The sequence below is a fragment of the Plodia interpunctella genome, chromosome Z (genome assembly GCF_027563975.2).
Source record: "Plodia interpunctella isolate USDA-ARS_2022_Savannah chromosome Z, ilPloInte3.2, whole genome shotgun sequence".
NCBI lineage: Eukaryota > Metazoa > Arthropoda > Insecta > Lepidoptera > Pyralidae > Plodia > Plodia interpunctella.
The window spans coordinates 4813205-4840160 of record NC_071324.2 but is presented as its reverse complement, the minus strand read 5'-3'; the positions used below and the strand labels follow the sequence as shown (position 1 = coordinate 4840160).

Genomic DNA, 26956 nt, shown 5'->3' with positions numbered 1-26956 from the left:
TTTCCTAAGTCAGTATATGTTTAATCCTATTGTTTGCTGTTGTTTGTTTCTGTTTCCGTACATATTAACTTGTTTATTTTGCCACCTTACCTACTTTTGTACTTGGTTCCAGCTGAAAATCAGCGCCTTGGCTTGATACCTTGGCACCATGCTGAGCTGGTCGCCATTTCGGCTTACATATTGTATTCGATCTATATTCGTTACTCTTTTGTATGTTTGGATTTTATGTGTTTGCCGAATAAATTATTTCTTTCTTTCGTTCTTTATTTTAATTTCTAAAAAGTGTTGTGGTTTATAATATTTCTTGAATGTTAAGTAATATTTGATTTCCAACAAAATTCAACAATAAGTGATTATTGTGAAGATTGTTTAGATGTTAGGACTCGTAAGAAAAACCGGACTTCACATCAGCAATTACTGCCGTCCATCGACGTACGAGTAGGTTAGGGTACATTGCTTCATTTTGCATGTGAGTTTTTGTCAACCGAGGAAAATCCGCAACGTAGGTACGCCGAAATTCGGTCGATCTCGTTCGATATGTACATATCGGCCATGTCTTGAGATGATGTTATATTAGTAGAGATCGAGGTATTAAAAAAATTGTATACGGTAAGTTCAATTAATTTATGTAATAAAAGTTACAAATATTAATCTATAACTACGAGCACAATTATAAAAACAAGCGAACGAGCTACGCTCGAATGTTAAATGTATACATATGATTCCTTTTTACCTTTTGAAAAATTATCGCAAAAATGAACTTACCTAGATTAATACAATTTTAATAAGAAGGTACCTATTAAAAAGTTTTACAAAAAATGTCACCTTCGTTAGAGCAATTTTGGAAGAACCAATTACGTATAGATAAGTTTAAAATACCATCTAATTATTTTCTGAATAAATCTTTTTTCACTATCACTTGTCGCTCTTTGGTCAATGATCCAGAGCATACTACAATTTCATACCGTGTACCTAAATAGCACATCTAAAAATGTTTTAAAATATTTTTTAAATAAAATAAAATTTCAAGAATATTTCTGTAAAGTTATTATAATTATATTTTCTGAACATAAGTATTACTTATATACATATATTACGAAAAAACTGATCACTAAATAAGCCTTAAAACTAAGCCTTCAAACGAGAGTTGGTTGCTGGAGCGGAGTGGTACATTACATATGAGTTTAGAGGCTAGTGAAACCGCGACGCATAGTTAGTTACACATATAAAGTTTTACATTATTATAAAATTCTATTACGTATATTTTATTAAATTTAATCTTAGATACCCTTTATAACTAATAACAATATAATTTCTTTAGCTTTAGCTAATATAAACATCATTATAAATATTCCATTAACTAGAAAATAGTAGTTAAAATAATAATAGTATAATTCTTTTTCTGTAAAAATAGCATTCAAATTTAATGTCATACATATTTCGTTTAAAGAACATTTCTACAGCTTTCTGTTGATTTAACATATACACACAATTTGAAAATACCTATATCTTTTAAAGAACACACAGCGCCATCTATTGTTTTTATTGCAATGTTTTTTATTATCATTAAGCGCCACCTTAAAGTACACACAGCGCCATCTAGTGTTTTTATATTTGTCGCCACCTATAATAGATTACAGGGTTTTTCGGAAATCCCACAGGAACAATTCTGGGTTTCAACCCAGAAAAATCTAGGTAGGTATTATATCCTTCTCCATACTCTAAATTAGCTATATACAGTAGATTTCGCGTGAGCAGGTATAAAGCAAACAAACATTTATAATATTAGTGTGGACTAGCTGATGCAGATGCCCACCACTTAGTCCGTGTGGACTCTATGAATAACAATTACGAAAGTGAAGATGTTTGTTTCTTAGTTATTTTGCCAAACCACCTGGACAGATATAATCAAGATTAAAATGTTCCGTCATCATCAAACTCAAAATTAGAATAAACTGTTACCGCTTTTACCCCGTGGAGGTACGCCCACCTTATGTTATTGTGTATCATAAATCATAATCGTAACCAATGAAATAAATACAACTGCTTTTTATGGTGAACAATGTTTGCCATAAGGTTGTAAGTTGTTTTTTTCTTTGGGATTGACAGAGTCAATGCATAGATTTAGAAGGCACCCACATGTGTCCCTGGGAATGATGACTAGATAAAAATAGAAAAATGCCTTTACAGTAAATAATTTAAAACAAAAATTTAAAACATGTTCAATAAAAATCTGTCTCAATATATTTTTCAACTGAGATGTACCTACTTTAAGAAAAATTAAGTAAAATTTATATTCCCTTTAATATTTTGATAAAGTCTACATTAAAGACAATGTAGTCACGACTTTCCCTAAGTAGGCAAGTACTAAACTAATACTAACTCATACCTATATAAAATCATCACAACACAAGCAACAGAAACAAATAGAATATGTACTAACAGAAATATTCAGGTTTTCTTCAATAATATGTTGTAATCATCTCTGACTTTTTTGCATTCTCCTTGAAGGTCCTCAAATTGATTCTGAAAAAGGAAATTTGATTAAAAACTGTAAAAACAAAGATTATAAATGCAAAAGTGAGTTGAGAACCAATGGGCCAATTCTAATGAAATTTCAAATAAATAAAATGACATGAAACAATGACAACAAACATGTTGCAGGCTGAGCTGCAACAGTTAGTAAGGAATAATAAAGAAATATAAAGACCTGGCATATTGAAGCCTGTTGTTTCATTGCTGCACAACTCTCCATGATTTCTTTGAATCTCTCTTTGTCCAAATCATGTGCTTTCTGTGTTTCCGTGAGCAAATTATTAAGACGATTTTTATAATCTGTTACCACTAAAAAACAATAGATAGGTAGTTTAAAAACATATCTCTTTTATTTCTCCTCATTTATTTTGTGTAGTTTCTGGAGAAGCCAGAATGGATGTATTTAACAAATATTTCAAAGTACCCACATACATATACATACCATTTAATTGATATTTAAGTGATGTTAGTTCTGATAAACATCTTTCTCCTGACAACTGAACACTTTTTTCCTCTTGTAAAAAATATAGATATATATATATAACACTAACAATGCAAAAAAATATTAAAAAGAAAATAAAATATTTGCTTCTTTGTCGTGATATCATGTTAATAAATTTATATAGAAAAGACCAGTCTCAACTTAATAGTTGAGACTTAATAGTTGACTAGTGTCAGGCAGGATTGGTTTCGCTAAGTTCAGCATGAGCGATTTTATAACAAAACTACACACACACTAAGGACCTACACAATGAAACCTTTTTATTTTCTGCTTTTCTTTCTGGCTGGCTGGAATAAAATTTACTTTTTTGCTCGTGTTTTTGGTTTTTTTTACATGTATTTTTTTGAAACTTTTTTAGTTCAACACCGCCTAAGTCCTATCCTATCGTCCAATAACAATGTAACTCGACATTGGCAAAATATGATCTATTGAAGAAGTTTGATTGCCACAAAGAAGAAAAGGAAAAAAAAAGGAACTTTTTTAGTTTTCAAAAAATAAAGTAAATGACATTGACATTCGACATATTTTTATAACAGATTGGATTGACTTAGACTAGGGTGAACATTTTTGTAATTTAGGAATGGGCAAAGAAGAATAAGATATATCTATATCGAGACAATATATATATATATATATATATATATATATTTATATTACTTCGTACTATTTTAGGTGATTTTTAACTCCTTAATTACCTCGAGGTTACACGACATAAAATATTACCAAAGTAACCTTCTGGCAATGCGTTGTTAAGGTTAGCTTATTTATAAAAATTTGAATCCTTTTTTCAATTCCCTCCATTGGCTTATTAATTCATGAATTTTTACTTAAGTACAGTGTTATTTGATTCAGCTGCATGATGCATGCGAAGGGTGTCTTGAGCTTGTTGAATATTTAGAGAAAATCACGCGCTTGATAAGCCGGGACGGCTTTATAATTTTTATTAATATTTTTTTTCATGAAGTAGATTTTGTAAATCCATATCAAATAAAATACATTGGATATAAAGAAGAAACTTTACCCATAAATCTGTAGGATTTTTATTTTTATGCATTTTGCCATCTAAAATGTAAATGGTTACTTTTCCTACCAAAAGGTTATGGTTTTGTTCATGTCAGGTAACTTTTAACCGAACCTCGCTGACAACACTGTGACATGACAAGTGAAGGATTTCTGTTCTAACCTCTTTTGTTCAAGTGAAGTAAATATTTTGTAAAATAAAGAAAATGGCAAAACCCGTAGACTTAGAATTAAAAAAAGCCTTTTTTGAATTACAAGTAAAAATGGTAGAAGCAAGTAAGGAAATTAAAGACATAGATGCAAAGCTGGCTGTATTAACGCGCTACTTGCAACATGCAGGTATTACTCAGCGTGAGATTAGTACTTTACCATCTGACACAAAAACCTACGAATCTGTTGGCAGAATGTTTCTTCTCACTGATTTGGATACTGTTAAAACTAATCTCAAAAATAAAGAAACACAATTGACGACACGTGCTCAAGAACTTGAAAGCACTAAACATTATTTAGAAAAGAATCTCAAGGAAAGTGAAGACAACATCAGGGAGATGGTGCAGCAACGTAAAGGACAAAGCGATTCTAAGGCTAATTAGTTATAAGTCACTGTAGTCCTAAGTTCGCAACATATGCTTTCACAAATTTCATATATACTTCTAGAGCTAAATTCTTTTTTTTTCCAAATAAATTACTAAGTTACTAAATATTTGTTTTACTGAATTTCTTAAAGGCGAACTAATAATCCAAAAGGCTCCATTTCTTGACTGTGTGCATTGAGTGAGCACCCTCTAATTATAATAAATATAATAGTCACCAATTAGTAAAAAAATAACAATATCGAAATGTTTATTGGTGAATATTTAGTAAAGATTTTTACTTAAATTTTAAATGTTTACTTAGATATTTACTATCCAATATATATATTATAATATATTAATGTTCTAGCCGATGCTTGCGACTTTGCATGGCCGAACAATTTTTGGTAAGACAAAATTACTAGAGAAATTGTACAGATAAATCGTAACAATACCTATACATACAGAAGATGCTCATCAGATTGAAAAACTATATTTCCTATAGTTCAGTTGGACCATTTATGACACATTCTTCTTCAGGTGTTCCAGATATTTGATTTTATTTACATCAACAGGAAATACTCATCAGGCTTTTGTTAGGGCGTCATTTCTATATTTCCTATAGTTTAGCTATACCATCATTCTTCATCAGGTGTTGCAGTTTTCAAAATCATTTATACTCTATATGTTGCCCAGGCTTAATAGCTATATAACAAATAAATTTCATTCAAATCTGTCCAGTTCAAATTCTTACTCTGTTATGAGTATGTGAACACTATCGCCTTATTTTATTTTCATGTCCATTTATTCAATGTACAGGATTTCTTTTCTACTGTTTTATTATATGTATGTATTGATTTTACTTTTCAAAAATTTGTTTATTAAGTGAGAAATTGTAAAAAAAAATATTACTTAAACTAACAGTTTTTATCTTACAAAAGCCTATTCGACGTAAATAAGATAATGAAATGCGATTATATGGTTGGTTTATAGAAATATCGGGTTTTAAGGTTAAGTGAGCACAGGGAACCATTTGTAAATTTTTAATAATGGCTCTTGATAATTAGATATTACTAAACCCTGGCTCTAGAGAGGTTTTACATAAAACTAAGTCACAAACTTTTGTAACACCAAGATCTTGCTGAGCCTCTGTGAGAACTGAATGAATTTAACTATTTATCTCTGTTCTAAAATTTGATTAGTTTTACATTTTTTTCCAGACTTTTACTAATTTGTCAATATTATATTCTTTAAAATTAGAGGATGCTCACTCAATGCACACACACACCCATTTCTTAGTTTAGGATAAACAGGTTCGGTGACTGAATTTCAATTAGATTATAAAATGTCTTATGAAGAAGAATTATTGGATAAGGTAAGTACCTAGTTAATATGAGGCATAATGTTGTATAACTTATTAGTTGTCACTAAATACCTGCTAAGTTGACCTATATATTTTCTAAATAGTTGCAGCCACGGACATATAAAAAAAGATCTTTTTTATATGTCCATAGTTACAACACATTGTAAGACACTGTGTACAAGAAATAATACCATCTTTTGAGTAAAGAATAAAATGAAAAATAAGGAAGCAGTAATTTCTCTTGTAGTTTAGAGTACTTTTAACCACTCTATCCCAAAGACAAATTCTATCTTTTATGGACAAACAAGCAAAACGTATAACTTGTTTAGTTTTCTTTCGTCTAGTTATGGTAGCATTGTGCCCACAGCACAGACAATTTAGCCTTGAAGACCTCACACATCACCTGCATATCCATTCGCCTAGTTTATGTCCTAACACTACATAACATAGAGGCCTGAGTTATGTATGTAGGTATGTAGTATTTAATAATTGTAATTTCTTTAGGGGTTAAGTAACATCCAGGCAGCAAAGTATTAATTTTATATTCTAGCAATAAAAAATATGTAATTGGTCAGTAAATATTTCTGAAATTGGTTTTGCAATTTATATCGTTCTGAAAAGCAGAATACATTTTGGCTAACCTTAAGTTCTTGAAATTGATCTGCTATTTACAACATTTATACAGCAAAAAATAATAATTGGTCAGCAACATCTGGCCAGTAGCATCCCTATAGGGTCTGTCTGTCGGAACCCAGGATCGGCTTCCAATAAGAGAACTTCTCAATGGTTAACTGCATTATTTATATCCTCCTATACACTGCAAGGTTTTCAAATGATTGTCTCGTAATCACCATCATTTCTGCCATTATAATCACCATTAGGACCCAACGGAAACCAATAATCCCCAGCGGAGTTGCTGAAGAACTCTTTTTACCAAATTTTGATTGAGCATGCCTGCCCAAATAATTATTTTGTTGATCTTTAAATAAGGAGTATTACTGCGCATTTATCCCGCCAGAGTGCAGCACACTATGGTAAAATAGTCTGTGTTGGTAAACAAAAGCAATGCCGCCTTTTGCTAAGTACTTTATTCATCTTTTCCATGTAAGCATTCGTTTTTGAAAATAAACAAGAGTGTTCCATACCTATTCGGGTGCCGAATTATTGGGAAAAATCGTTTTCCATAGGATAAAAAACTTCGAAAACTATGAGATACGCCTAACGCTGTAAAATTTTCAAGCCAGTATACGGTCGAAAAAAACTCGGAACACTTCACACGTATAGATTTATAAAAATATGGATTAATGTTTGTGTACCTGAGTTGTACCAGTAGCAAAATCTGTGCTGAGTTTTGCGTAATATGCCCTATTCTTCAAAAAAAATACAAAAGTAACTATGTTTTGAGTATTTTTGTAGCTTCGATATTGACGAGATATTATGTTAATAATTTCTGCCACGGTCGTGTCGTAGGCTATTGGATTGAAAGCTTCCTTATTATACAGTTTTTACCAAAAAACTGTATTTATTATTACACTATTGGTAACGTTAATACTATTACACTATTACGGCAAAGCTTTAGTGTAGCTAACATACAGTGCTATATTGCAGTAATACTCCCAATTATTTGGCATATAAACCAAAAATGGTTTCTTTCTAGATCGGTAACATTATGTGGGTTCGATATGAATAACGCAAGACTTAAATAAGTAGGAAGAAGAAGAAAACTAAAAATAAGAAACATAGAATCATAAGTCGTGTATTGTACCTTACATCGAAATGTTCTTGGGACTATTGGCTCCAGTTATCATGTTCTTATTTTTTACGAGTAGTAATAGTAACTTTACGGATATAACGATATAACGTTAGGTACTTTTTTGATAATTCGATAACGTTAACAAGCTTGTTCTTTTGTACTCTTTAGTCTATGACACAGCAAAGACAGACCATGAACAAGACAAGAAGTTTTTATCTGCTAACCAATGCTGGAAATTAAAAAGGACAGTGCAGAGTACAGACCAGACCACAGAGTACATTTTCTTCTAAACTAGTAGACGTACCTACTGAGTACCTACTGACTAGTACAGACCAACAGGCTCTACCTATCACTAGTATAGGTAGTGCTTATTTTTAATTTGTGCTGTGCTGCTCTCACTCGTTAGGTAGCTTTTGTCGTGTCGACTTTTAACGTATTTTGCTAAATTTTTGAGAAGTATTATTTGTTTTGTAATTGCATTGTATTATAATTTGATTGCGATGTAAAATAATCCAAAATAAAATAAAATATCTTGTGTAATTTAACAAAAGGGTATTCAAATACCAGTACCTGAATAGCGTTTGTAACTATAAGTAAATTTTGTTTAATGCTTTTCTTCAGTCCCATCTGTGAAGGTGAGTAAATTGTTACTAATTAATAAGATGCCTATGCCAAATCTTAACTCATGATCTTCGCTAATAGCGAAAATTCCATATAAATATATTGTGTACCGTAATACAACTACGTGTTAACATGTGACATATTTACGTGAAAAAATGTTAAAACAAACGCCAGATATTTTATGTAGTTAATTAAATTGGGTCAAAGTTAACCATTGCTCTGTAAACCATGACTCGAGAATGAAATATTCGTATCTTATATTTTCTAGTAAGATTTTTTGCTAATGACACAGGTACCTATTAAATACGTAAATACCGCACAGTTCTTTAGATTAGACTTTGACACCAATCTGTTTGTGTGCGTGTGCTCTTGCGAACGCGTATATTTATATCCTGTTGTAAGCGACTGTGTTGGTGTGTATTACGATTTCACTAGCATAGTTTTGTACATCAACATATTTATTTTAATATTATTATTTATTGGTTTACTTTATGAACAAACAAGCAATGTGATCGGAAACTAGATCTAATGCAGTTGTTTAAACTTTTAATAGAATTTAATATTAATAAAACAAATTTTGATAAGACACAATTTACAAATGATTTCTATAGTTATTCTTATATATACATAATCACCAAAAAATCACAAATGTATTGAGTTTGTAGTATTTTGTATGTATTTATTTTATGTTACCTAATTTAGTTTAGACAACTGAGAAATAGACTACTGCCTACCTCTAAGCTTTACAACTACTTTATATTACATAGTAATGTCAGATGCCTTTTTGTATAAAATCCAAACCAATTTTAGCAATAACACTCAAAGAGATTAAGAAGTCTTACCAACCTATATTGATTGGTAAGATAAATGGCCATATTCTATTTTTTAATTTCTTATAATGTCCATAAAACTTATTCATTTGATCAGAATAAATTCTTGGTTAGGAAAAACTCATATAAATTGCTTTTATTCATGATATGAATGAATTGAAACAACACAATAATGTATTATTCAGCTCTGATTAAAACAGATGAATGTAGTTTCGGCATTCTTATGAATTTAATCAGTCAGTGTGAATTAAAATTTGTCTTAGTTGCTGTGCTGATAATATTTGTGTAAAATTTATTTAATAATGAATGGAATATGCTATTTGTTGCATTGTAATGTTGCTGTAATAACACAAAACCCCTTGGTTTTATTATCAGTAGATTTTTTATGGTAAAAACTACTATTATTTACATTTTCTATATTCTCACAGAAGTGGGGTTTTTGATTGGGTTCAAAGTCATCATTCATTCTTCCTTGGATTATTTAAAAACATATCTAACCATCTACTGTTCCTATGTCATGATAACTTTTTGAGCTCAGCATTTTATAGGTAGTTATTAGGTAGGTATAATGCATCTGTCAATGGTAGTCAGTCAAATAATTTCATACCATTATAACAATCAAGTTAAGGAGTTATTTGACTGACATACATATAATATTTTACATTAATTTGAAAGAAGCAATATCACAAATACTGATCCATATATTACCTATTATATAGGCTTAAAAACACTATTATGATTATTTGAAATGAAATAATAAATTACTTAAACAGGAAGATATATGTATTTTGTTGTGTTGTAGCAATTAATCCAGTATGGCTGAAGCACATTCAGCAGTAGCATTTTCATTTGCAATTACTCATGATGGATGGGATGTCAATTTCGACCGTGAGGTCCTGTATCTGGTTTGGGAGTCCGGTCTACGCTCATGGAAGAAACGCTTAGCAAGGTTCAGGGTAAGTGGTAATAAGAAAATGTCAAATAATGTTTACTTAGTGTTTATGTTAGCAATGATTTTTGATTGCTTGACATAAAAACCTCATAATGCAAAATATTTTCGATAAAACTAAACTCTAATTTGGAAATGAAAAGCCATGTAAATATTTCAGGCACCCCTTGTCTATTTTCAAGTAATCCCAACTAATATTATAAATGCGAAAGTAAGTTTGTTTGTTACCTCTTCACACATTATCTACTGGACAGCTTACAATTGGTACACGGGTAGAAAATAACTTGGAATAACAAACATGGTTATTATCCCGAAATTCCTATGGGAGTGAAGCCCCGGGACGCAGCCGGTATAAAATAATGTTTATTTTGTTTTGAAAATCACATGAAATTTTTTATAAACTTATAATATTATATTTGTTATCCAGAACAGTGTACACAATGGGGTATATCCTGGCCATTTACAATCCCTTTATGTGCTATGGACTTTGCTGGTTGCTGCCCATTTTGGAGGATTTAACATACCTTTTGGTTTAGTTCAAAAAGCACTGACTGTTATGCCTGGGTAAGCATTTGTCGTTTAAGTATGAACCTCTCTTCCTCAATTCCTGTTATAAAAAAAATATTTTATCATTGGCCAGTATTATATAGAAGTCCATTGTGCTGCAGGAAAAGAAAAAAGTTGAAAAATGTTGTGGTGAGATGCTGCATTAATTTATCATTATGGTAGCAATTCACTAGATAGATTAATAAAGATTCATTTAGTAGATTTGGTATCCTATCACACTATTTTAACCACATATCCATATATAGTCATCGAATGTGTTCATTTTAATTGTACTTTTATAATATGCATAGTACAAACAATGGCATTCGAATTGTTTTTAAGTAGTTAGTTTTGACTATTTAAGTACATACTTTAAAAATGGCTCATATCTATAGAACTAAGGTACAATAACAATCTGGCTCTTACTTAAGAATTATATATTAAAGCAATGATAAATTTTAACCAGGAATTCTCCGGTGTGGCAGGTGATTGCTTGTCTATGTGCAGCACTCAGCATGTGGCTCTCTGTCATATTTATGATGAGATACCTTCTCAAATTACTACTCATCTACAAGGTAAATATAAATATGGGAATAATGTGCATATCCATGTTTGATAATGTATGTTTGATTTGATAATGTAATAAATAAACTAGTAAAAGTTTGGACAGAGCTTTACACTCTATTAGTTTTTGTTATTGGGAATATTTTTCAACAATTACTAAGAAACACATTTTTTTAAGTAAATAAAAATATACCCCCTTCAAGCGCCATCGAAACTATGTTTCTTGACCATTAACATAAATCTTATATTTATAATTCTCATACCAATATATTTATATTTGTGTGTTATGTGTATATTTCAATTAGCAGTTTATATTTAATATTTATGAAGCTATACTAAAAATCCTATATTTACATTGTAGACTGTTAGCACTCAGATGTCGTTTTTATTGTTGTAAAACAAGAAATAATGATGTCTTTCTTATGAAGCGAATATTAGTCTCGACTTGGCCACAGACTGTAAGTAGTAATTATTTCTGTTTAAGGGTTGGATGTATGAATCGCGAGCCCCGGGTGCTAAGATATCCAGAAAGACATTGTTGTGGATTGCTGTTGTGAAAGTGCTATCTGGCTGGAATAAACCCAAGCTATACAGCTTCCAAGGCTCCCTACCCAGACTTCCATTACCTTCTGTTAAAGATACTATGAAACGGGTAAGTAGGGCACGGTATTCTGAAGTTATTCATTGATTTGTTAATTTTTCTGTTGCAACAAGTTGATATGATCATAGAAAAAATTAATTGTACATTAAGTTTCTACATGCGATTCATTTACATTAAAATTATTGTAATTGTTAAGGTGAATTTGCCAATGATATGGCCTAAAGGGCTTTAAAATATGTTGTTTATCTTGTATGAATGTGTAGTATTCGTTTTATCATTTACCGGGTCGGTTATTCGGCTAAATTATTCGGTTTACTATTTCATTGTTATGCCGCGTAAATAGAATTTAACATGTAACACCTAAGATGCCGAATACAGTCAGTCTTGTTAAAATCATGAAATATATTTCAGTACCTGAATAGTGTGCGTCCATTATTAGATGATGACAACTACAAAAGAGTTGAGAAATTAGCTAAGGAATTCGAAGAGACTATTGCAGTGAAACTGCAGAGGTATTTAATACTTAAGTCATGGTGGTCGAGCAACTACGTGTCGGATTGGTGGGAGGAGTACGTGTACCTGCGAGGCCGCTCGCCTTTGATGGTGAACTCTAACTTCTACGGCATAGATGCTATTATGATCCGACCCACCAAGATTCAGGCCGCGAGGGCAGCTGTTGTCATACATCTAGCTTTGAAGTTCAGGAGATTGATTGACCGGCAAGAATTGGAACCAGTAAGTAATTATTACAGTTCAGACTTTGGATCTTCTTCTAGTATAATCATGTATTTAGAAAGTACTTCGTACACGGAGTACCTACTAATTTCATGAGTATAATATAATGCATAAGACACTGATTGACTCACTCTTGTCTTGTCTATTGTCCCGTTGGACTTCCGAAATGTATTAGAAATACCTTTATACAATATTTTATTATAATTCGATCTAACTGACAGTTAATTCCACAATAAAATCTTTAGGTAGGTATATTTTGTTATCTTTTACCTTAAGAAAAATACTGCTTATATTTGCAACGTTTGAATGCCTTATCAAACTTATCTGTTTACTCCCATTCTGTTATCGATGTCTAGTATAGATAATAATGGTAGTTTTATTTTCGTCTGCTACGCTATTGATTTGACGCACAGACGGGAGACTTCCTGCAAGAATTATACCAATGACATATTTTTCAATACCTATTAGTCATCATTTTCCATCGTTTTCCAAACATCTTCTCAATAGATGATGTAGGCCAATGATTTAGGAATACTTTTCTTCAGACACGATATTAATTTAGCAGTTTATTTTCCATTTTACTTGGGAATCTTTTTTTCTTAGTATTAAAATGGGATTGGAATAGTTCAAATAAAATATCTAGACCATTTTTAAAATAAACACATCGTCATCTAGTGTTTTTATTGCAAGGTTTTTTTAGCGCTACCTAAATTATAATACAGGTTTTTCGCAAATCCCACGGGAACAATAGCCTTTTCTGGGATGAAATATGTCCTTATCCATATTTTTAATTATACCTATGTATATATGCGATTTCAAGAATATCAAGAAGATTGATGGAGTTGATAATGTGTGAAGAGGTAACAAACTTACTTTCGCATTTATAAAATTAGTTACGATTGGGATAAAGAGTCAATTTTTAAGTTTTAAATTTTACGAAATGTATTGGCTAATTTAATGTCTACTTGCATTTTAGATTATGCTCCAAGGCATGGTGCCTCTCTGTTCCTGGCAATACGAGCGAGTGTTCAATACGGTTCGTGTGCCGGGAATCGAGACCGACAAGATCGTACACTACCAGGACTCGAACCATATCACCGTATACCACAAGGGCCGCTACTTCAAGGTCATGGTCTACTCTAGAGGACGACTGTTGCAACCAGCAGAAATTCAAGTGTAAGTTGTTTCCCTGCCTTTCAAATAGATTGTACCGAGGATCTAACGTGGAATGAACTAAACTTTTTAATGGTATTTAGTTATACGATTTTTCAATGTGAGTAGCCAAAATAGTCAGAAACAATCTAAAGTCACAGTCTGAAAATCTTGTGATGTTATAGTAATATCTATTCGATAGGATTATATATAAGTATATAAGTAGTATTTTGTTATAATAATCTAAGATACGCAAAACCTTAATATCGAAAGTGGCAGAGTGGATTTAGTTGGAGTAAAGTGGAGAAATAACAAATGTCGACATATGTTTAAGTAATAATTTATACCTAATCGATTTATTTATTAATAAAAAAACCTACTACGACACAGATGTAACGGTTCATTACCAACTCGATAAAACAATCTAAAGAAGGTTATTCATTAGTGGCGTATCTAAACTAAACCCTTAGAGGCACGTGGTAAGTCCTGACTTTTGCCCAGCAGTGGGACACGAAATACAGGCTATAAAATGGATAACATCTAGCGACTGCAATTTTCGTGTACAACGTACAATTTCCCCCACTAAGAATAGAACTCAGTACCTGCAGAATTCGAATGAGGTGACTTCTAAAGCTCCGTAGGTTTTGGGCGCTGATTAGGCCTGTTTTAATTTACCGATTTGTTATCCTGTAGTTACGCCATTCTTGAAGTATTTAGGGTATTTAATAAATAATTCCGTCTAGTGTACGCGTCACTAGATAACGCTTCAGATGTCTCGTGTTTGTTATAAGTTATCTACATTCATATTTAAAATAAAGTAGAGATTCATTTCTATGTGTATTCATAATAATTTATATATAATTTATTCTGACCATTTTAGCTATCATAAGACATTGACACGACATACATTGAAAAATCATGTAAACGTTATTTTTTCTAGGTTAGTTTAAATTTGACTAATCTAATAATGAAAATTCGCAGTCGCTGATTGTCCTTATTCTATTGAAATAGGACATGCAATTCTATAGCTAACAAATAAGTTTTGTTTAATGAATAAGTACCAATACTTATAGTAAAATAAAAAGAGTAGGCATCTGGAGCAAATTGCTGAGTAGACACTCGTTATGTTAATTTATAATATCTATACTATTATTATAAAGAGGTAAGCGTTTGTGGGTTTGTATGTTTGAGCCGGGTAATCTCCGAAACTGCCTAACCAATTTCGAAAATTCTTTCACCATTAGAAAAGTTAATTATCTAAGATTACTTCAGGGTATATTTTATATATACATAAATATCGGAAAAAATATTATTTTCATTTACCATGACACCACATTATTTTTATTTTTAAATATAATAGGTATGTAGTTCTTTACTCTCCATATTTTGTGGTTATTGTAAATGTACCACAAGGCGACCCACTAAGGTCAAACAGTGGTCCTAATATGTATCGCGGTGACGTCCACTGATTTGTATTCAGCTATTGTAATTATGTGTGAACTCTATTTTTTACGGAGAATATTAAAATAACCGTATGACGTTGTAAATACAAGTCTATTTACAATGTTATTTATTATTAGCTATTTAGCTCCAATGCTGGGCCAAAACCAACTGAAGTACTGGTGAATCAACGTAACGTATTTCTCAACAGTGCCTTCAATTTTTCTCTCAATATTTCGTCAAATCTCTCACATTATAAAAATTGGTTCCTTGACCTTTTTATTAAATGTCTAATTTAAATGCTTAAATAGAATAGAATATTCTATTTCCTGTTATTCAGTACAAGATGTGTTTGCGTTCGATATAATGTCTCTTTGTCTAGTATCATTTACCAGCCAGCAGAGCGTATGAGTAGCAAGCCCATAAACGGCACTAGTGTCTTAATACAATAGAAGCACTTCCTTCAGGTGACGATACTTAGTAATACATAGTATGGCAATAGCCTCATAGGGAAGGGGAAAGACGAAAGTAGAATGGAATAATTTATTCGAAGTACAATATGCAAGTTATTTACAAGAAATACAACACAATGCCACTATAATTAAAATCAACAACTAAACCTGTTTTGGAATCAGACATTTTTGTTAAATACTACTAAATAATGTTAATACTCATAAATGTTTGTTATTTGGTGGGTATTCTGTACTGCCTCGGAGGTGTAAGTAAACTCCAAGATACCTTTCATATAAAAGGTATTCACTTGGTTGGCGAATAAGTGAATGATATATCATTCACTTATTACACTTTATACACACTACTAGTGAAACATCTGCCAATAGTTTTGGCGTGATTGAATGAGCTACAAATATTCATACTTTCGCGTTTACATATTATGGAATGACAGTAGAATATATTTTATTATGAGCATACACACAAAGATACGAAGTATATTCTCAAACCATTATTAGGAATATTTGTAAAACTATACGGTTATATGATTTCTAAGATGAAGAAAATATATAAGGAAGAATAAATAAATAAATTATTTTCCATATTTGTTTTTATGAATACATAATATAATTATGCAAAAACAGCCTAGTGCGTCACATAGAATGTCAATATATAAAACGTATATTACACGCACGTGTAGAGTAGGGGCGTAGCTAGGATGGGCCTAATTGGGAAATTACCTTAACTCGGTCCTACCAGGGTCAGGTCAGGGAAAATAACTGAGTAATTTATTTACGAAACGTTTTTTATCGTACTGATCATAGATCAAGTGTTTTTATGACTTTTTTGTTATGTATAATATACTCTAATAGATTGGTCACTTCTGTGGCCTCTAATAAAAGTGATTATTCAACTTGGTAAAAGATAAAATGTATGAAGGTATTTCATAATCAAACAAGATAATAATTAAATTTTACCTTAATTGATCAGTTTTATTGATTACGAGATTCACTATATTAATATATAAATATTTAATATTTTTGGTCTCATAAAAGTATATAAGAAATGCTTTTTGATTCCAAAATTCGTGACCTCGCAATACATTATGGCCATAGGGCAAACGAATAGTCGTTTCATACAAAATTTTGTTTTTGATATTAGAAAAGGCTAGTTGGACTATCGATGTTGGCTATCCTTTTACGGATTTTATTTACTCTCATATCTATATTAGCGCTTTCCTTGGAAATTTCGGGATTTTTTTATATTTTCACTCATGATTCCGTGCTATGGCATCCGGGGCTGTGACGCCACAAAGCCCGGGGTCATCATTATATAAAATGTTTATTCAAATTTTGAAGATTCGACTGGGATTCTACAATGAGTCACCCGCCTGACGTCAACATTAATTGGGAATGCCATATTCTGATAGCTGACAAAACTATCCTTAGTCGCTTCGTGCAAATTCAACGGGAGGATATGGTTCCACAAGAACCACACGCCACAACAAGATACTACTACTAATGTGTTTATAAAAACTACTTAACTATTTTGTAAGATGATATTGTTTCCAAACAGACAAATCCAGCAGATTTTGGACGACAAGTCGGAGCCAGTGTTCGGCGAGGAGCGGCTGGCAGCGCTGACGGCTGGCGACCGCTCCCACTGGGCTCACATCCGCACGACGATGTTCAACCGCGGGCACAACCGCACTTCACTGCACTGCATCGAACGTGCCGCATTCAACGTCTGCCTGGGTGAGTAGCACAGCCTAAGTTTCATAAAACACCGTGAGGAAATCCGTGCACGGGTTGGTATTTAATAATCAAAACGAATTAGCATGGAACGTCGGGAGAGGTCCTCTGGCCGTCAGAAACCCATGAAATAACATCCTAACAATGTTATGGATACTACTCGTTGTGGATACCGCCGAGACCTGAAATTCTGTAGAATAATTATATATCTAAATTGTTTTGTGTGTACCCCGAATTTGATACGACATTGAAACCTCCAAGAAACGAATTCTTGAAAGACTGAAATGCTTCTCTGGTTTTTCTGGGCAGCGGCGATCAGAGCGATGACACGTTTGCTCGTTGGCCCTATTTAATAAAAAATCTTTCGTGTATGTTTATTTGTAATCAGATGTAGTTGCGGGTGGGCGCTAGTAACAGATAAATGATAAAAAACGTTATTTTTTGCGATTACGTCTCCAAAGTCCAAGTCCTGTCTGCGTTGTTAATCAAGTGTCAGCTGTTATCACACTACAGACATTATTATTATATGTATATCTGCTGATAATAAAAATCTTTGTTATTATTGTAAGTGCGTATACGATACATCCGTCTTCTATATTAGTTGTTATCTTTTTGTGGGAAGTTTTACATTCCTGCCTCTTTAATGTAATGTGCAGAAAGAACGTATTATTTTTTTTTACAATCCATATTACATTCAAGATTTTATTGTCTGTATTAAGGTATTAAGTTTGTATTATTGCATTTAACGCGTAACATAATGAAATCTTACCTTCGTTAGTAGCAGTTTCTTGGTGCACGATTTTTACAACTTTTTAGGGCAAGTGGAAGTACCTGAAAAACTGGCAAGATTTAATTACAGAAACATCGGAACAAGTCTTCTTTATTTTCGACTGTGTTAGGTTAGGCAGACTTTATTCAAGTCGCCTAAAGGCACCTAACATGCACTGTTTTGTATTCTACGACTTACGACCACCTACCGACATTTAGTAGTAAGTAGTCGCGAACACTTTAGTAAATATAAATTGTGTACAGAGTGTTGGAAAAGGGAAAACTAAACAAACGCTTGTAAAATAGAACAAGCTTTTGAACTGTATAGGAATACTAGTGTAGCTTCTTAATGAAAACACATAATGTCATATGAAATTATTAATATAATAGTATAGATTTATCTGCCGATTCAATGCAAGCGGTGTTGCATTACAGATGACATGGAGTATGGTTTCGATGAGAACGACCCGACGTCGCTGACGAAGCACGGTCGCATCTTGCTACACGGCAAGGGCCACGATCGCTGGTTTGACAAGTCGTTCAACCTCTGCTTCAGCACAAATGGATCGGTTGGTATTTCTATTCTTCTCCATCGACTACACATGTATTGTTCGCTTTAGGTAATATTAGCTTTGATAGGATCACTCCATATCCTCCCGTGGATGTTGTACGAGGCGACTAAAGGCCTTAACAACATTCCATGTTTTTATTTCGCTCCAAAACGGAATTAATAGAAAATAAGTTAGGTGTGGTTTAATTGTGATATTGTCTAAAATCAATTCATAAGTTCAAAATAATTATGCTTTATTGATATGAAAACCATAGAATATAACTGTCAAACAATATGTTTTTTGTCTTTTTCAGCTTGGTTTCAATGCCGAACATACTTGGTAAGTGAAACAATGGCTTGGTATTTGTTTATATCTACTGGTACAAGCTTACACACAGTTACACAATTAATTCGAGAAGCGCATTCAAGTCGCTTATCGCGTTAACCTAAACTTAGTTTTCACCAATAGCTAGTGATTGCTGAGGAAAGTGTATAATCGCCTGAGGCATCATCCTGAGGCAACTGAAATTCCCAACCAGTTGCCAAAGTAGAACAATGGACGAAATCATGGCAGAATATTAATAATGTATCAGTCACTCACACCATTCTAGCGACGGGCTGTTTAACAGACACATACCTATAGTAGTACGTAGTCGTCCCGTTCGCGAAGAGTTAATTTGTCTGTATTTTTACTAATACAGACATACTATTGTTTAAAATATTATATGACGTTGTTTGTTACAGGGCTGACGCACCAGTGATGGGTCACTTGTGGGAATACGTTATATGGTCGGAGTTAGAAGTAGGGTATGTATTTATATAATTAAGTATTTATGAAGTAGGCTAACAAATAACAGCTCTACATTATCCTTCCATTATCATAACCGAAATTTGTTAGCTAAACGGAATATATTCCATCTGACAATTTTGTCCGAACTTTCCACAGGAGCGAAACTCGTAGCTAGTTAATATAATATCAAATCTTGACTATGATCTATCTAAAAATCCTAGTAATCCTATTTTAATAGGTTTAATAAAAGTGAAAATTTGTATGTGAAAAATAATGAACTATTTATTAATTCACATATTAATTACAACAGTACCTTTACACAAATTGGCTCCACAGTAGGCAAAGTGCCTACTCTGTTACTATTATTTACAAGAAATATTTACATTTATACAAATTCTGCTGACAATGTTCTTGGTTACATTATAGCGGACCCTGGGCTTTGCCGCTCAGCGGCTAAGGAAACCGGACAAACGCTGAGATGATAAAGTTCCTATTTAAAATAAAATACTTACAATATTCATTCATAACATTATAAGGTACATAAATGTTTCTTGTATCCTGGATTTCGATTAAATTTTGCTCACTGCAATCATCATCTGCCGCACTAGAGTTATTACATAATTTGTACGCATAAATCCGTCTTGTAACATTTGTTTTTTTTATCATTACAAAATAGAATCAATCTTATTTGAATGAAAATTGATGAAAAAAGAAATTCACGCGTAACTAATGGTGTTCTATTTTAAAATGCATTTGTTTCTGGTATAGATACGCCCCTGACGGCAATACCATAGGCAACGTGGAGGCGCCCCCGCCGGTGCCCATACGTCTGCAATGGGAGCTCAACAACGAGGAGCTGCTGAAAGCCATCGACGTCTCCTATAATGTCGCACAAAAACTACTCAACGACGTCGATCTTAAGATACTCATGTACACCAAGTATGGCAAAGGTAAAGAACACTTTTTTATACTCCCACAAGCAGATGCGGCTCATTCAAAGACCAAGAAAACTATGTAATAGACGGACGATTGTAATCATGTGAGATAGAAGATTTCCATACAATATTTCGGCCCAATCCGTCCAATATCATACAAAGTTGCAGATTGGGAGAAGATTTTTTTAATAAATAAAAAGAAGCATGTGATTTTTTGCGACTTAAATTTAAACCATGAGGTCGCATTATTTGTATTTAAACTTTGGATAACAACGTCTCTACCTACGCGAAGTTTTTGATACGCAGAGTCAATGTGACGCTATCAATAGGTTAATAGGGCAGATACGCGCCAAGGTTGGCTCTTGGAATTAGTCAAGGTGGTCGGTATAACGATAGTTTGTTGTATGTGATACGAATTTTTTTTTCAGTCCAATAGTTATATATATATCCTTGATTTCTGATTTAGTAATTTTATTGAAAAAAAGATATAAAAGATATCTTTCTGTATACAAAATTTGGTCCAAATACGTCTTAATTTTCGTATGACAGAGTAAATTATGTTAAGTTTTGGGAAATACTTAGGTTATTGTTGCAATTTTATTCACTGATTTTAAATCTGCAGGTAAAGTGCTCTCTGAATGTGATCTAAAATGCTATTATTTTGTAGTTTATTTAAAAAATATATATAATAATAGGACTGACAAAAATGTCTGTAAAGGCCTAATTGCATAAATGCTTTGACACAGAATATACCTATTAAAACAAAATGTGTATTGTAGGGTTCATGAAGACGTGCCGGGTGTCCCCGGACGCGTTCATCCAGCTGATCCTGCAGCTATCGTACTACCGGGACGCGGGCCGCTTCTGCCTCACGTACGAGGCGTCCATGACGCGAATGTTCCGCGAGGGACGCACGGAAACCGTGCGCCCGTGCACCATCGAGAGCTCAGCGTGGGTCAAAGCCATGCAGGACCCTAATTCCACGGTCAGTTGTCATTTCTTTCATCCAGATTTTGTACAGATTCAGATTTATTTATGCAAGTCACGCCAGTCAGAAGAGTCGCAAACGACAAATAGCAGTGGAGGGAGTTGGAAGAGGCTTTGTCATGAGGCACACTGAATTAGAGACATTTTTTGATGCAACTACTGAAACAAGACTGCAGTATAATGGGCTAGAAGCATGGATTTAATAAGTACTTCGTACAACAGAGTACCTACTAATTCCATGGCTAAAAGTAAAAATAAAAGAAAATACAAAAATAATAAATACAATGACAGGGTTGCCTATTTATAAAAGAAAAACAATGTATAAATGCGATCACATAATAAAACACTATAATTAAATATAATTTTAATAATTTAATCATTTTAATTGACGTTAAGTCATATTTTAGGTTTAATCTATTTTTATTAAAATTGAGCCGCTTTTTGACTCCAACGTTTGTAGCGCCCACAGTGCCCACTTTTATACAAGCCTCATATATTTCTTATTGTTTTTGTCACATAAAACTACCCATAAATCGCAGATCCATAGTAGACCACCAAAAAAAAATCAACCGTTACTTAAAGTAGAATTCAATTAGAATTGTTATTTTATATTTAAAATTTAAAAACAAAAAATAAAACACGGCAAAAATCTATAATCTAGGTAGAAGAGAAGATGGATTTGTTCAGGAAAGCGGCGCAACGCCACCAGATCGGCTACCAGGACGCGATGTCGGGCCGCGGCATCGACCGCCACCTGTTCTGCCTCTACGTCGTCTCCAAGTATCTGGAGCTCGAGTCGCCGTTCCTGCAGGAGGTGTTCAACGAACCGTGGCGTTTGTCCACCAGCCAGACCCCTCATGGTTGGTCCGCTTCTTGTTCATTGATTTGTTACTTTACATTACATGGTACTGACTGAAATGGTCCCAATATGTGAGGACTGATCACCCGTTTGGTTCTCGCACAGGCGTCCCCGAAAAATAATAATTATGATAGTACTTTACATTGTTCAATTTTTGTAGATGCAGTAAACTTTATTGGATGATAATGCATTATTATATATAAACCAAACGAGGCTCCAAACGAGATAACAACTCGACGGTTTAGTGCACGGACATTATTTTCTATCACATATTGAACATAATAAGATCTCACTTTCGACAATAAAATATTTAAAAAAACTGATTTGATTCCCTTACGCAGTCCATAACATTTTGGTCACGTGTCAACACAATACGCACACGCCTTTTTAAAATGAATTATTTTGTGAACATCTTAATTCATTGCCCAGGCCAAACAAACCTGCTGGACTTGAAGAAATATCCGAAGTGCATTAGCGCGGGCGGCGGATTCGGCCCCGTCGCGGACGACGGCTATGGCGTTTCCTACATCATCGTGGGGGAAGACACCGTGTTCTTCCACGTGTCCAGCAAGAAGAGCTGCCCTATCACGGTAACACTCTCTTTCATTCCTTCATCGTGTTTTTCCATGCTCCAGCCATATCTCTCTATAATACCGTACCCGTATTAGGAGTTATGGGCTGCTTTTACATAACAGTAACATATTTATGAAAGATTTATCGAAGAGTCGTAAAATCTTACACAAGATTAAATAAAATAAGTTACTAAACTTTTGTTTTGTGTAGCTTACAATGGACGTAGTAGCAGCAGTAAGTTTTTGTCTCATTTAGCTAGCTTTTTATTCAAACATTCGAGTTCATAGTGAAATGTGCTGTCCTTGGAGAAGGAGTTTAGTGAACCCACGGTAGTTATAATCTTCATTCAGATCCACAGATATAAAAACATTACATGTTCAAATCAAATATAAATCGTTCATTGAAAACCATCAACAAAAAAGAAAAAAATACAAAGTTTGAAACCAGAGACATGATAGCCCGCGCGTGGGGCAATGTATGTTGGAAACCCATATAAATGTCAAATAAATTCTTATTTTAAAATTCTCAGATTAACAACCGAATAACAAACAATATTTGGTGTAAAATATGAACTACATTATTATTATACCTATAAAAAAATATCATCAGCAGTAATAATTATTATAGTATATCTATACTTATAAATGTAATTATATTAATTTAAATACCCGCACACAAAAAGCTCATCCTCATAAGGGATGAGCCTGCAACCTGTCGTTATTTTAAAATATATCTCCAACATGTCCGCTATCAAACAAAAGGTGGCCTTCGGGTTTCATGACTCCAGGATAATATCACGATAATACAGTATATAACGGGTTACATAATTTCAGAGTTCATCAAACTTCGTGGAACAGATCGAGGGCTCTCTGCAAGACGTCAAAGACCTCTTCCTGGAATACAAGAAACTCAAAAATGGTGTCAATAAATAGTTCGCTAATTGTTTTAGTATAATATTATTCAAATTCGTTGTTGTTGTAATATGTAGTTTATTTTTCTTCAGGTTTTTAGAGTAAGTCATTAAAATTATTCTTGACGCTATTTTATTTCAGCTATCGGGAGAGTGTTGCTCACTTTTGGCTTTTCTATAATCACCGGGTTAAATCTAGAGGCAAAAGATCTCCATTTTTTGTAACCACTGTTTGATTTATCATTTTCTTACAATCATGTACTTGAACGAATCGCATTACAATAACACTATCTAATCAACCAAGCGGATGGCCTTACTGAGCTCAGCAATTTTTAATTTAAACTGTTGAAATCGAGTGATTTCAATTATTTGTCTTTTATAGGTCAAGTAAAAGCATAATTAAATCGGAGAAATGAACTAATGGATGCTTTTCGCCTACAATATTTCAGAAAGTTTCCACAAACATATCGTATGTGTGTTCATTGTTTGCATAATGAACAAAATAATGTTAATTTCAAGGTCTTTTTATTATAGGATATTAGTCTTTTCTGACAGGGTTTGTATCAAAAATAATGATTTATAAATAGAATTCTTCGGCAAAATATGTTAATATTTCTTATAAATTTGTATGTAACGTTACTAACTCGAATATGGGACAGGAATAGAATTACTTTATGGACATATTTAAATCAACAATCAACTAATAATCGGTTGTTGGGGTAAAAGTTTGTTTGACCATAGAACAGTGAATCGTGTTACCTTGACCTGTACTTTTTCGCTCTCAAAAGTGAGTATAAAGCTATTTTCACATAATAAACAAAATAAAAAAAAGACTTCTTCCACCACAAATTAAATTCCAAACACTATGTTAGTCTACATTAGCGCCGAAGTACTTTAATCTGTTTGTTATACTTGATTATTATAATAATATAATTTATATTTTGTAAAAGCTTTATGAAACTAGTTATGCATCATGTTTGCTTTTAAATCAAAATACATGTCAAAATATGTGGTGGTATTCCTGTGTGAGGGTGTAGCTTGTTATTCATATTGTGTATAGGTTAGGAAAATAGGATGTTACTATAAGAGCCTGACAGAAGTGTATGTGCTGATAGCACGATAACAATGCAAAATAATTGTTGCTTGTAATACAGGTTCAACTTGTTATTATTTATAGTATGTATTGATTTTTTTATAAATTTATTTGTATATGTGTTTCCGTTTTGTTATCGAGATATTAATTTACTTCTATTTATTTCGGCAAACCTTAGGTATACTGAATCAACATCAAAAAACAATTTCACGTATGTTCCAAATAGAACTCATCAAATTGATATCTCGTCTTAAAATCGGTTAAATGTAATTATAAATCGATAATTGAAATAATTTGACAAGTGTTATCATGTATCATAATATAATTAAGAATCTACGTACATCGGCAATTGAATGCATTTGTTTTACCATAAATTTCAGTACCCTGAAATATTATTCTGTCCATTATATAATTAAGTAGGTAGATATATTGGTCTGATAAAGAGGGTTATTTAAGGCCATACCCATTAATCGATTACCTAGAATTCATGAGTGTACACATACGATGTAGTGCCCTGTTAAATTGCAGCAGAATGTGTTACGAGCGATATTCGAAGCACTTGATCTAAGTCCAATTCCATAGATCCTACATTACTAAACAGAGATAGCGGGCTTTTTCGATTATTTTTTATAACCTGGATAATACTATAAACCAATAGTCTGCATGAGAAAAGATAATTCATACATGAGATTCAAGTTAGTATCTTTGTCGTAATTGAATATTGTATGTATTGTATATATATCGGCACACTTGCATTGAACTTTACATGTACCTAACTGAAAACTTACTATGTTTATTCTTTATGAACTGGTAATGTAATGAGGCATTTATTTAACTCAACAAAACAGGTTAAGGGGCCAAATAATGTGATACATTTTGGTTTTGCCTAGAATAGACCCTCTATAGTGTAATGGAATAATAATATAGTTTTTGGAAGAATTTGTTTTAAGCTACTTACAAATTTTTATCATTGAATTGTAAATAAATATAGTGAATTTATAAATGACTTTTACTTGTAATCGGACACTGGAATGCAAACTAAAACTAACTCACAAAAAAATACTTTCCAGAGAAATAGATAGTTTTTGCAAAATTTTGGAATGAGTAGGTACTCCCAAGTACTAACTAAATCCAATGTTTATTATGTAACACAATGGTTCAAATAGAACATATTACGCAAAGCTTAGCGCAGATGTCGCTACTGGTACAACTAAGGTACACAAACATTGCTAATGGATGCAAAAAGCGCCAATTTTTTATATTGTTTACAGTGCTGTACTCTGGCGGGATAAATGTGCAGTAATACTCCCTAACTGGTGATGGAAAATATATAAAAGCTTTTCTAAATAAACAGCTTAAACAGTATTATTCCCGCCAGAGTAGTGTATTTTAGGTACACAAAAGCTTTGTCGCCTTTTGCTATGTCGATTAAAACGTTTATTTTAGTTAATAGTTAATCCTTTTATTCGTTTGTAAAAATATATAACAATGTAGCATATTTGGGCCGATATATTGGGAAAAATCATTTTCCATAAGATAAAAAACTTCGAAAACTATGCGAAACGCTTCATGCTGTAAAATTTTCGAGCTAGTAAACGGTTGAAAAGAAGCTCGAAACATGCCACACGTGAAGGCTTATTGAAATATGGACTTCATACAGGTAAGATCTTCAGTGAAAATTAAGTTTATATTAGTTTATGACCACAGTTGACCAAATAATGCAGAACATAACCTTAAAAAGTGATATTATTTTCAGGATAATCCACTAAATTCTTCCTTTTTCCTTTAAACTCGTACCACGATTGCGTATAAGGTATTTTTGGTCGTAAATCTGCAACAATATTAAAAATTGGCGCTATTTGCATTCATTGGCATAATTGTACCAGTAGCGCCATCTGTGCTGAGCTTTACGTAATATGCCCTATTGCACCACGGTATTGCATTTAGCACATAGGTACCCTACTTAGGTATAGTTACCTACTTATTGTATTTATAAAAAAAAATATAATAAAACTTCGGAAGATGTATAGGAACTATGCGACTAGATTCTATTACCCACATATTTAAAAACATTGTAGGAATTTTTAATGACTTGCTCACTTGTGGA

The 26956-nt window shown here is 32.8% G+C and overlaps 2 protein-coding genes across 2 annotated transcripts; both read left to right on the top strand.

Annotated features, from left to right (window-relative positions):
- The first annotated feature begins 4173 nt into the window (after positions 1-4173).
- LOC128682821 (prefoldin subunit 1-like) lies at positions 4174-4758 on the top strand. The gene has a single exon (XM_053767708.2). The coding sequence runs from the start codon at positions 4264-4266 to the stop codon at positions 4648-4650; it is 387 nt and encodes a 128-aa protein (XP_053623683.1). The 5' UTR covers positions 4174-4263; the 3' UTR covers positions 4651-4758.
- Positions 4759-7981: 3223 nt separating this feature from the next.
- Positions 7982-25852, top strand: whd (withered). The gene is made up of 16 exons (XM_053767707.1): positions 7982-8380; positions 9999-10152; positions 10573-10709; positions 11158-11266; positions 11740-11907; positions 12268-12591; positions 13568-13767; positions 17209-17387; positions 18588-18721; positions 19017-19042; positions 19447-19509; positions 20261-20442; positions 21207-21412; positions 22076-22274; positions 22703-22863; positions 23680-25852. Exons 2-16 carry the CDS (start codon positions 10012-10014, stop codon positions 23776-23778), a joined length of 2328 nt encoding a protein of 775 aa, XP_053623682.1. The 5' UTR covers positions 7982-8380; positions 9999-10011; the 3' UTR covers positions 23779-25852.
- The last annotated feature ends 1104 nt before the right edge of the window (positions 25853-26956 follow it).

What these genes read in the sequence shown, in the direction of transcription:
- LOC128682821 (XM_053767708.2), top strand. Translation starts at nt 4,264, where the DNA reads ATGGCAAAACCCGTAGACTTAGAATTAAAAAAAGCCTTTTTTGAATTA.
- whd (XM_053767707.1), top strand. Translation starts at nt 10,012, where the DNA reads ATGGCTGAAGCACATTCAGCAGTAGCATTTTCATTTGCAATTACTCAT. An exon ending in CACCAGCCAGACCCCTCATG is followed by an intron (nt 22,275 to 22,702) that starts GTTGGTCCGCTT and finishes TTCATTGCCCAG; the next exon opens with GCCAAACAAACCTGCTGGAC. An exon ending in AGAAGAGCTGCCCTATCACG is followed by an intron (nt 22,864 to 23,679) that starts GTAACACTCTCT and finishes ACATAATTTCAG; the next exon opens with AGTTCATCAAACTTCGTGGA.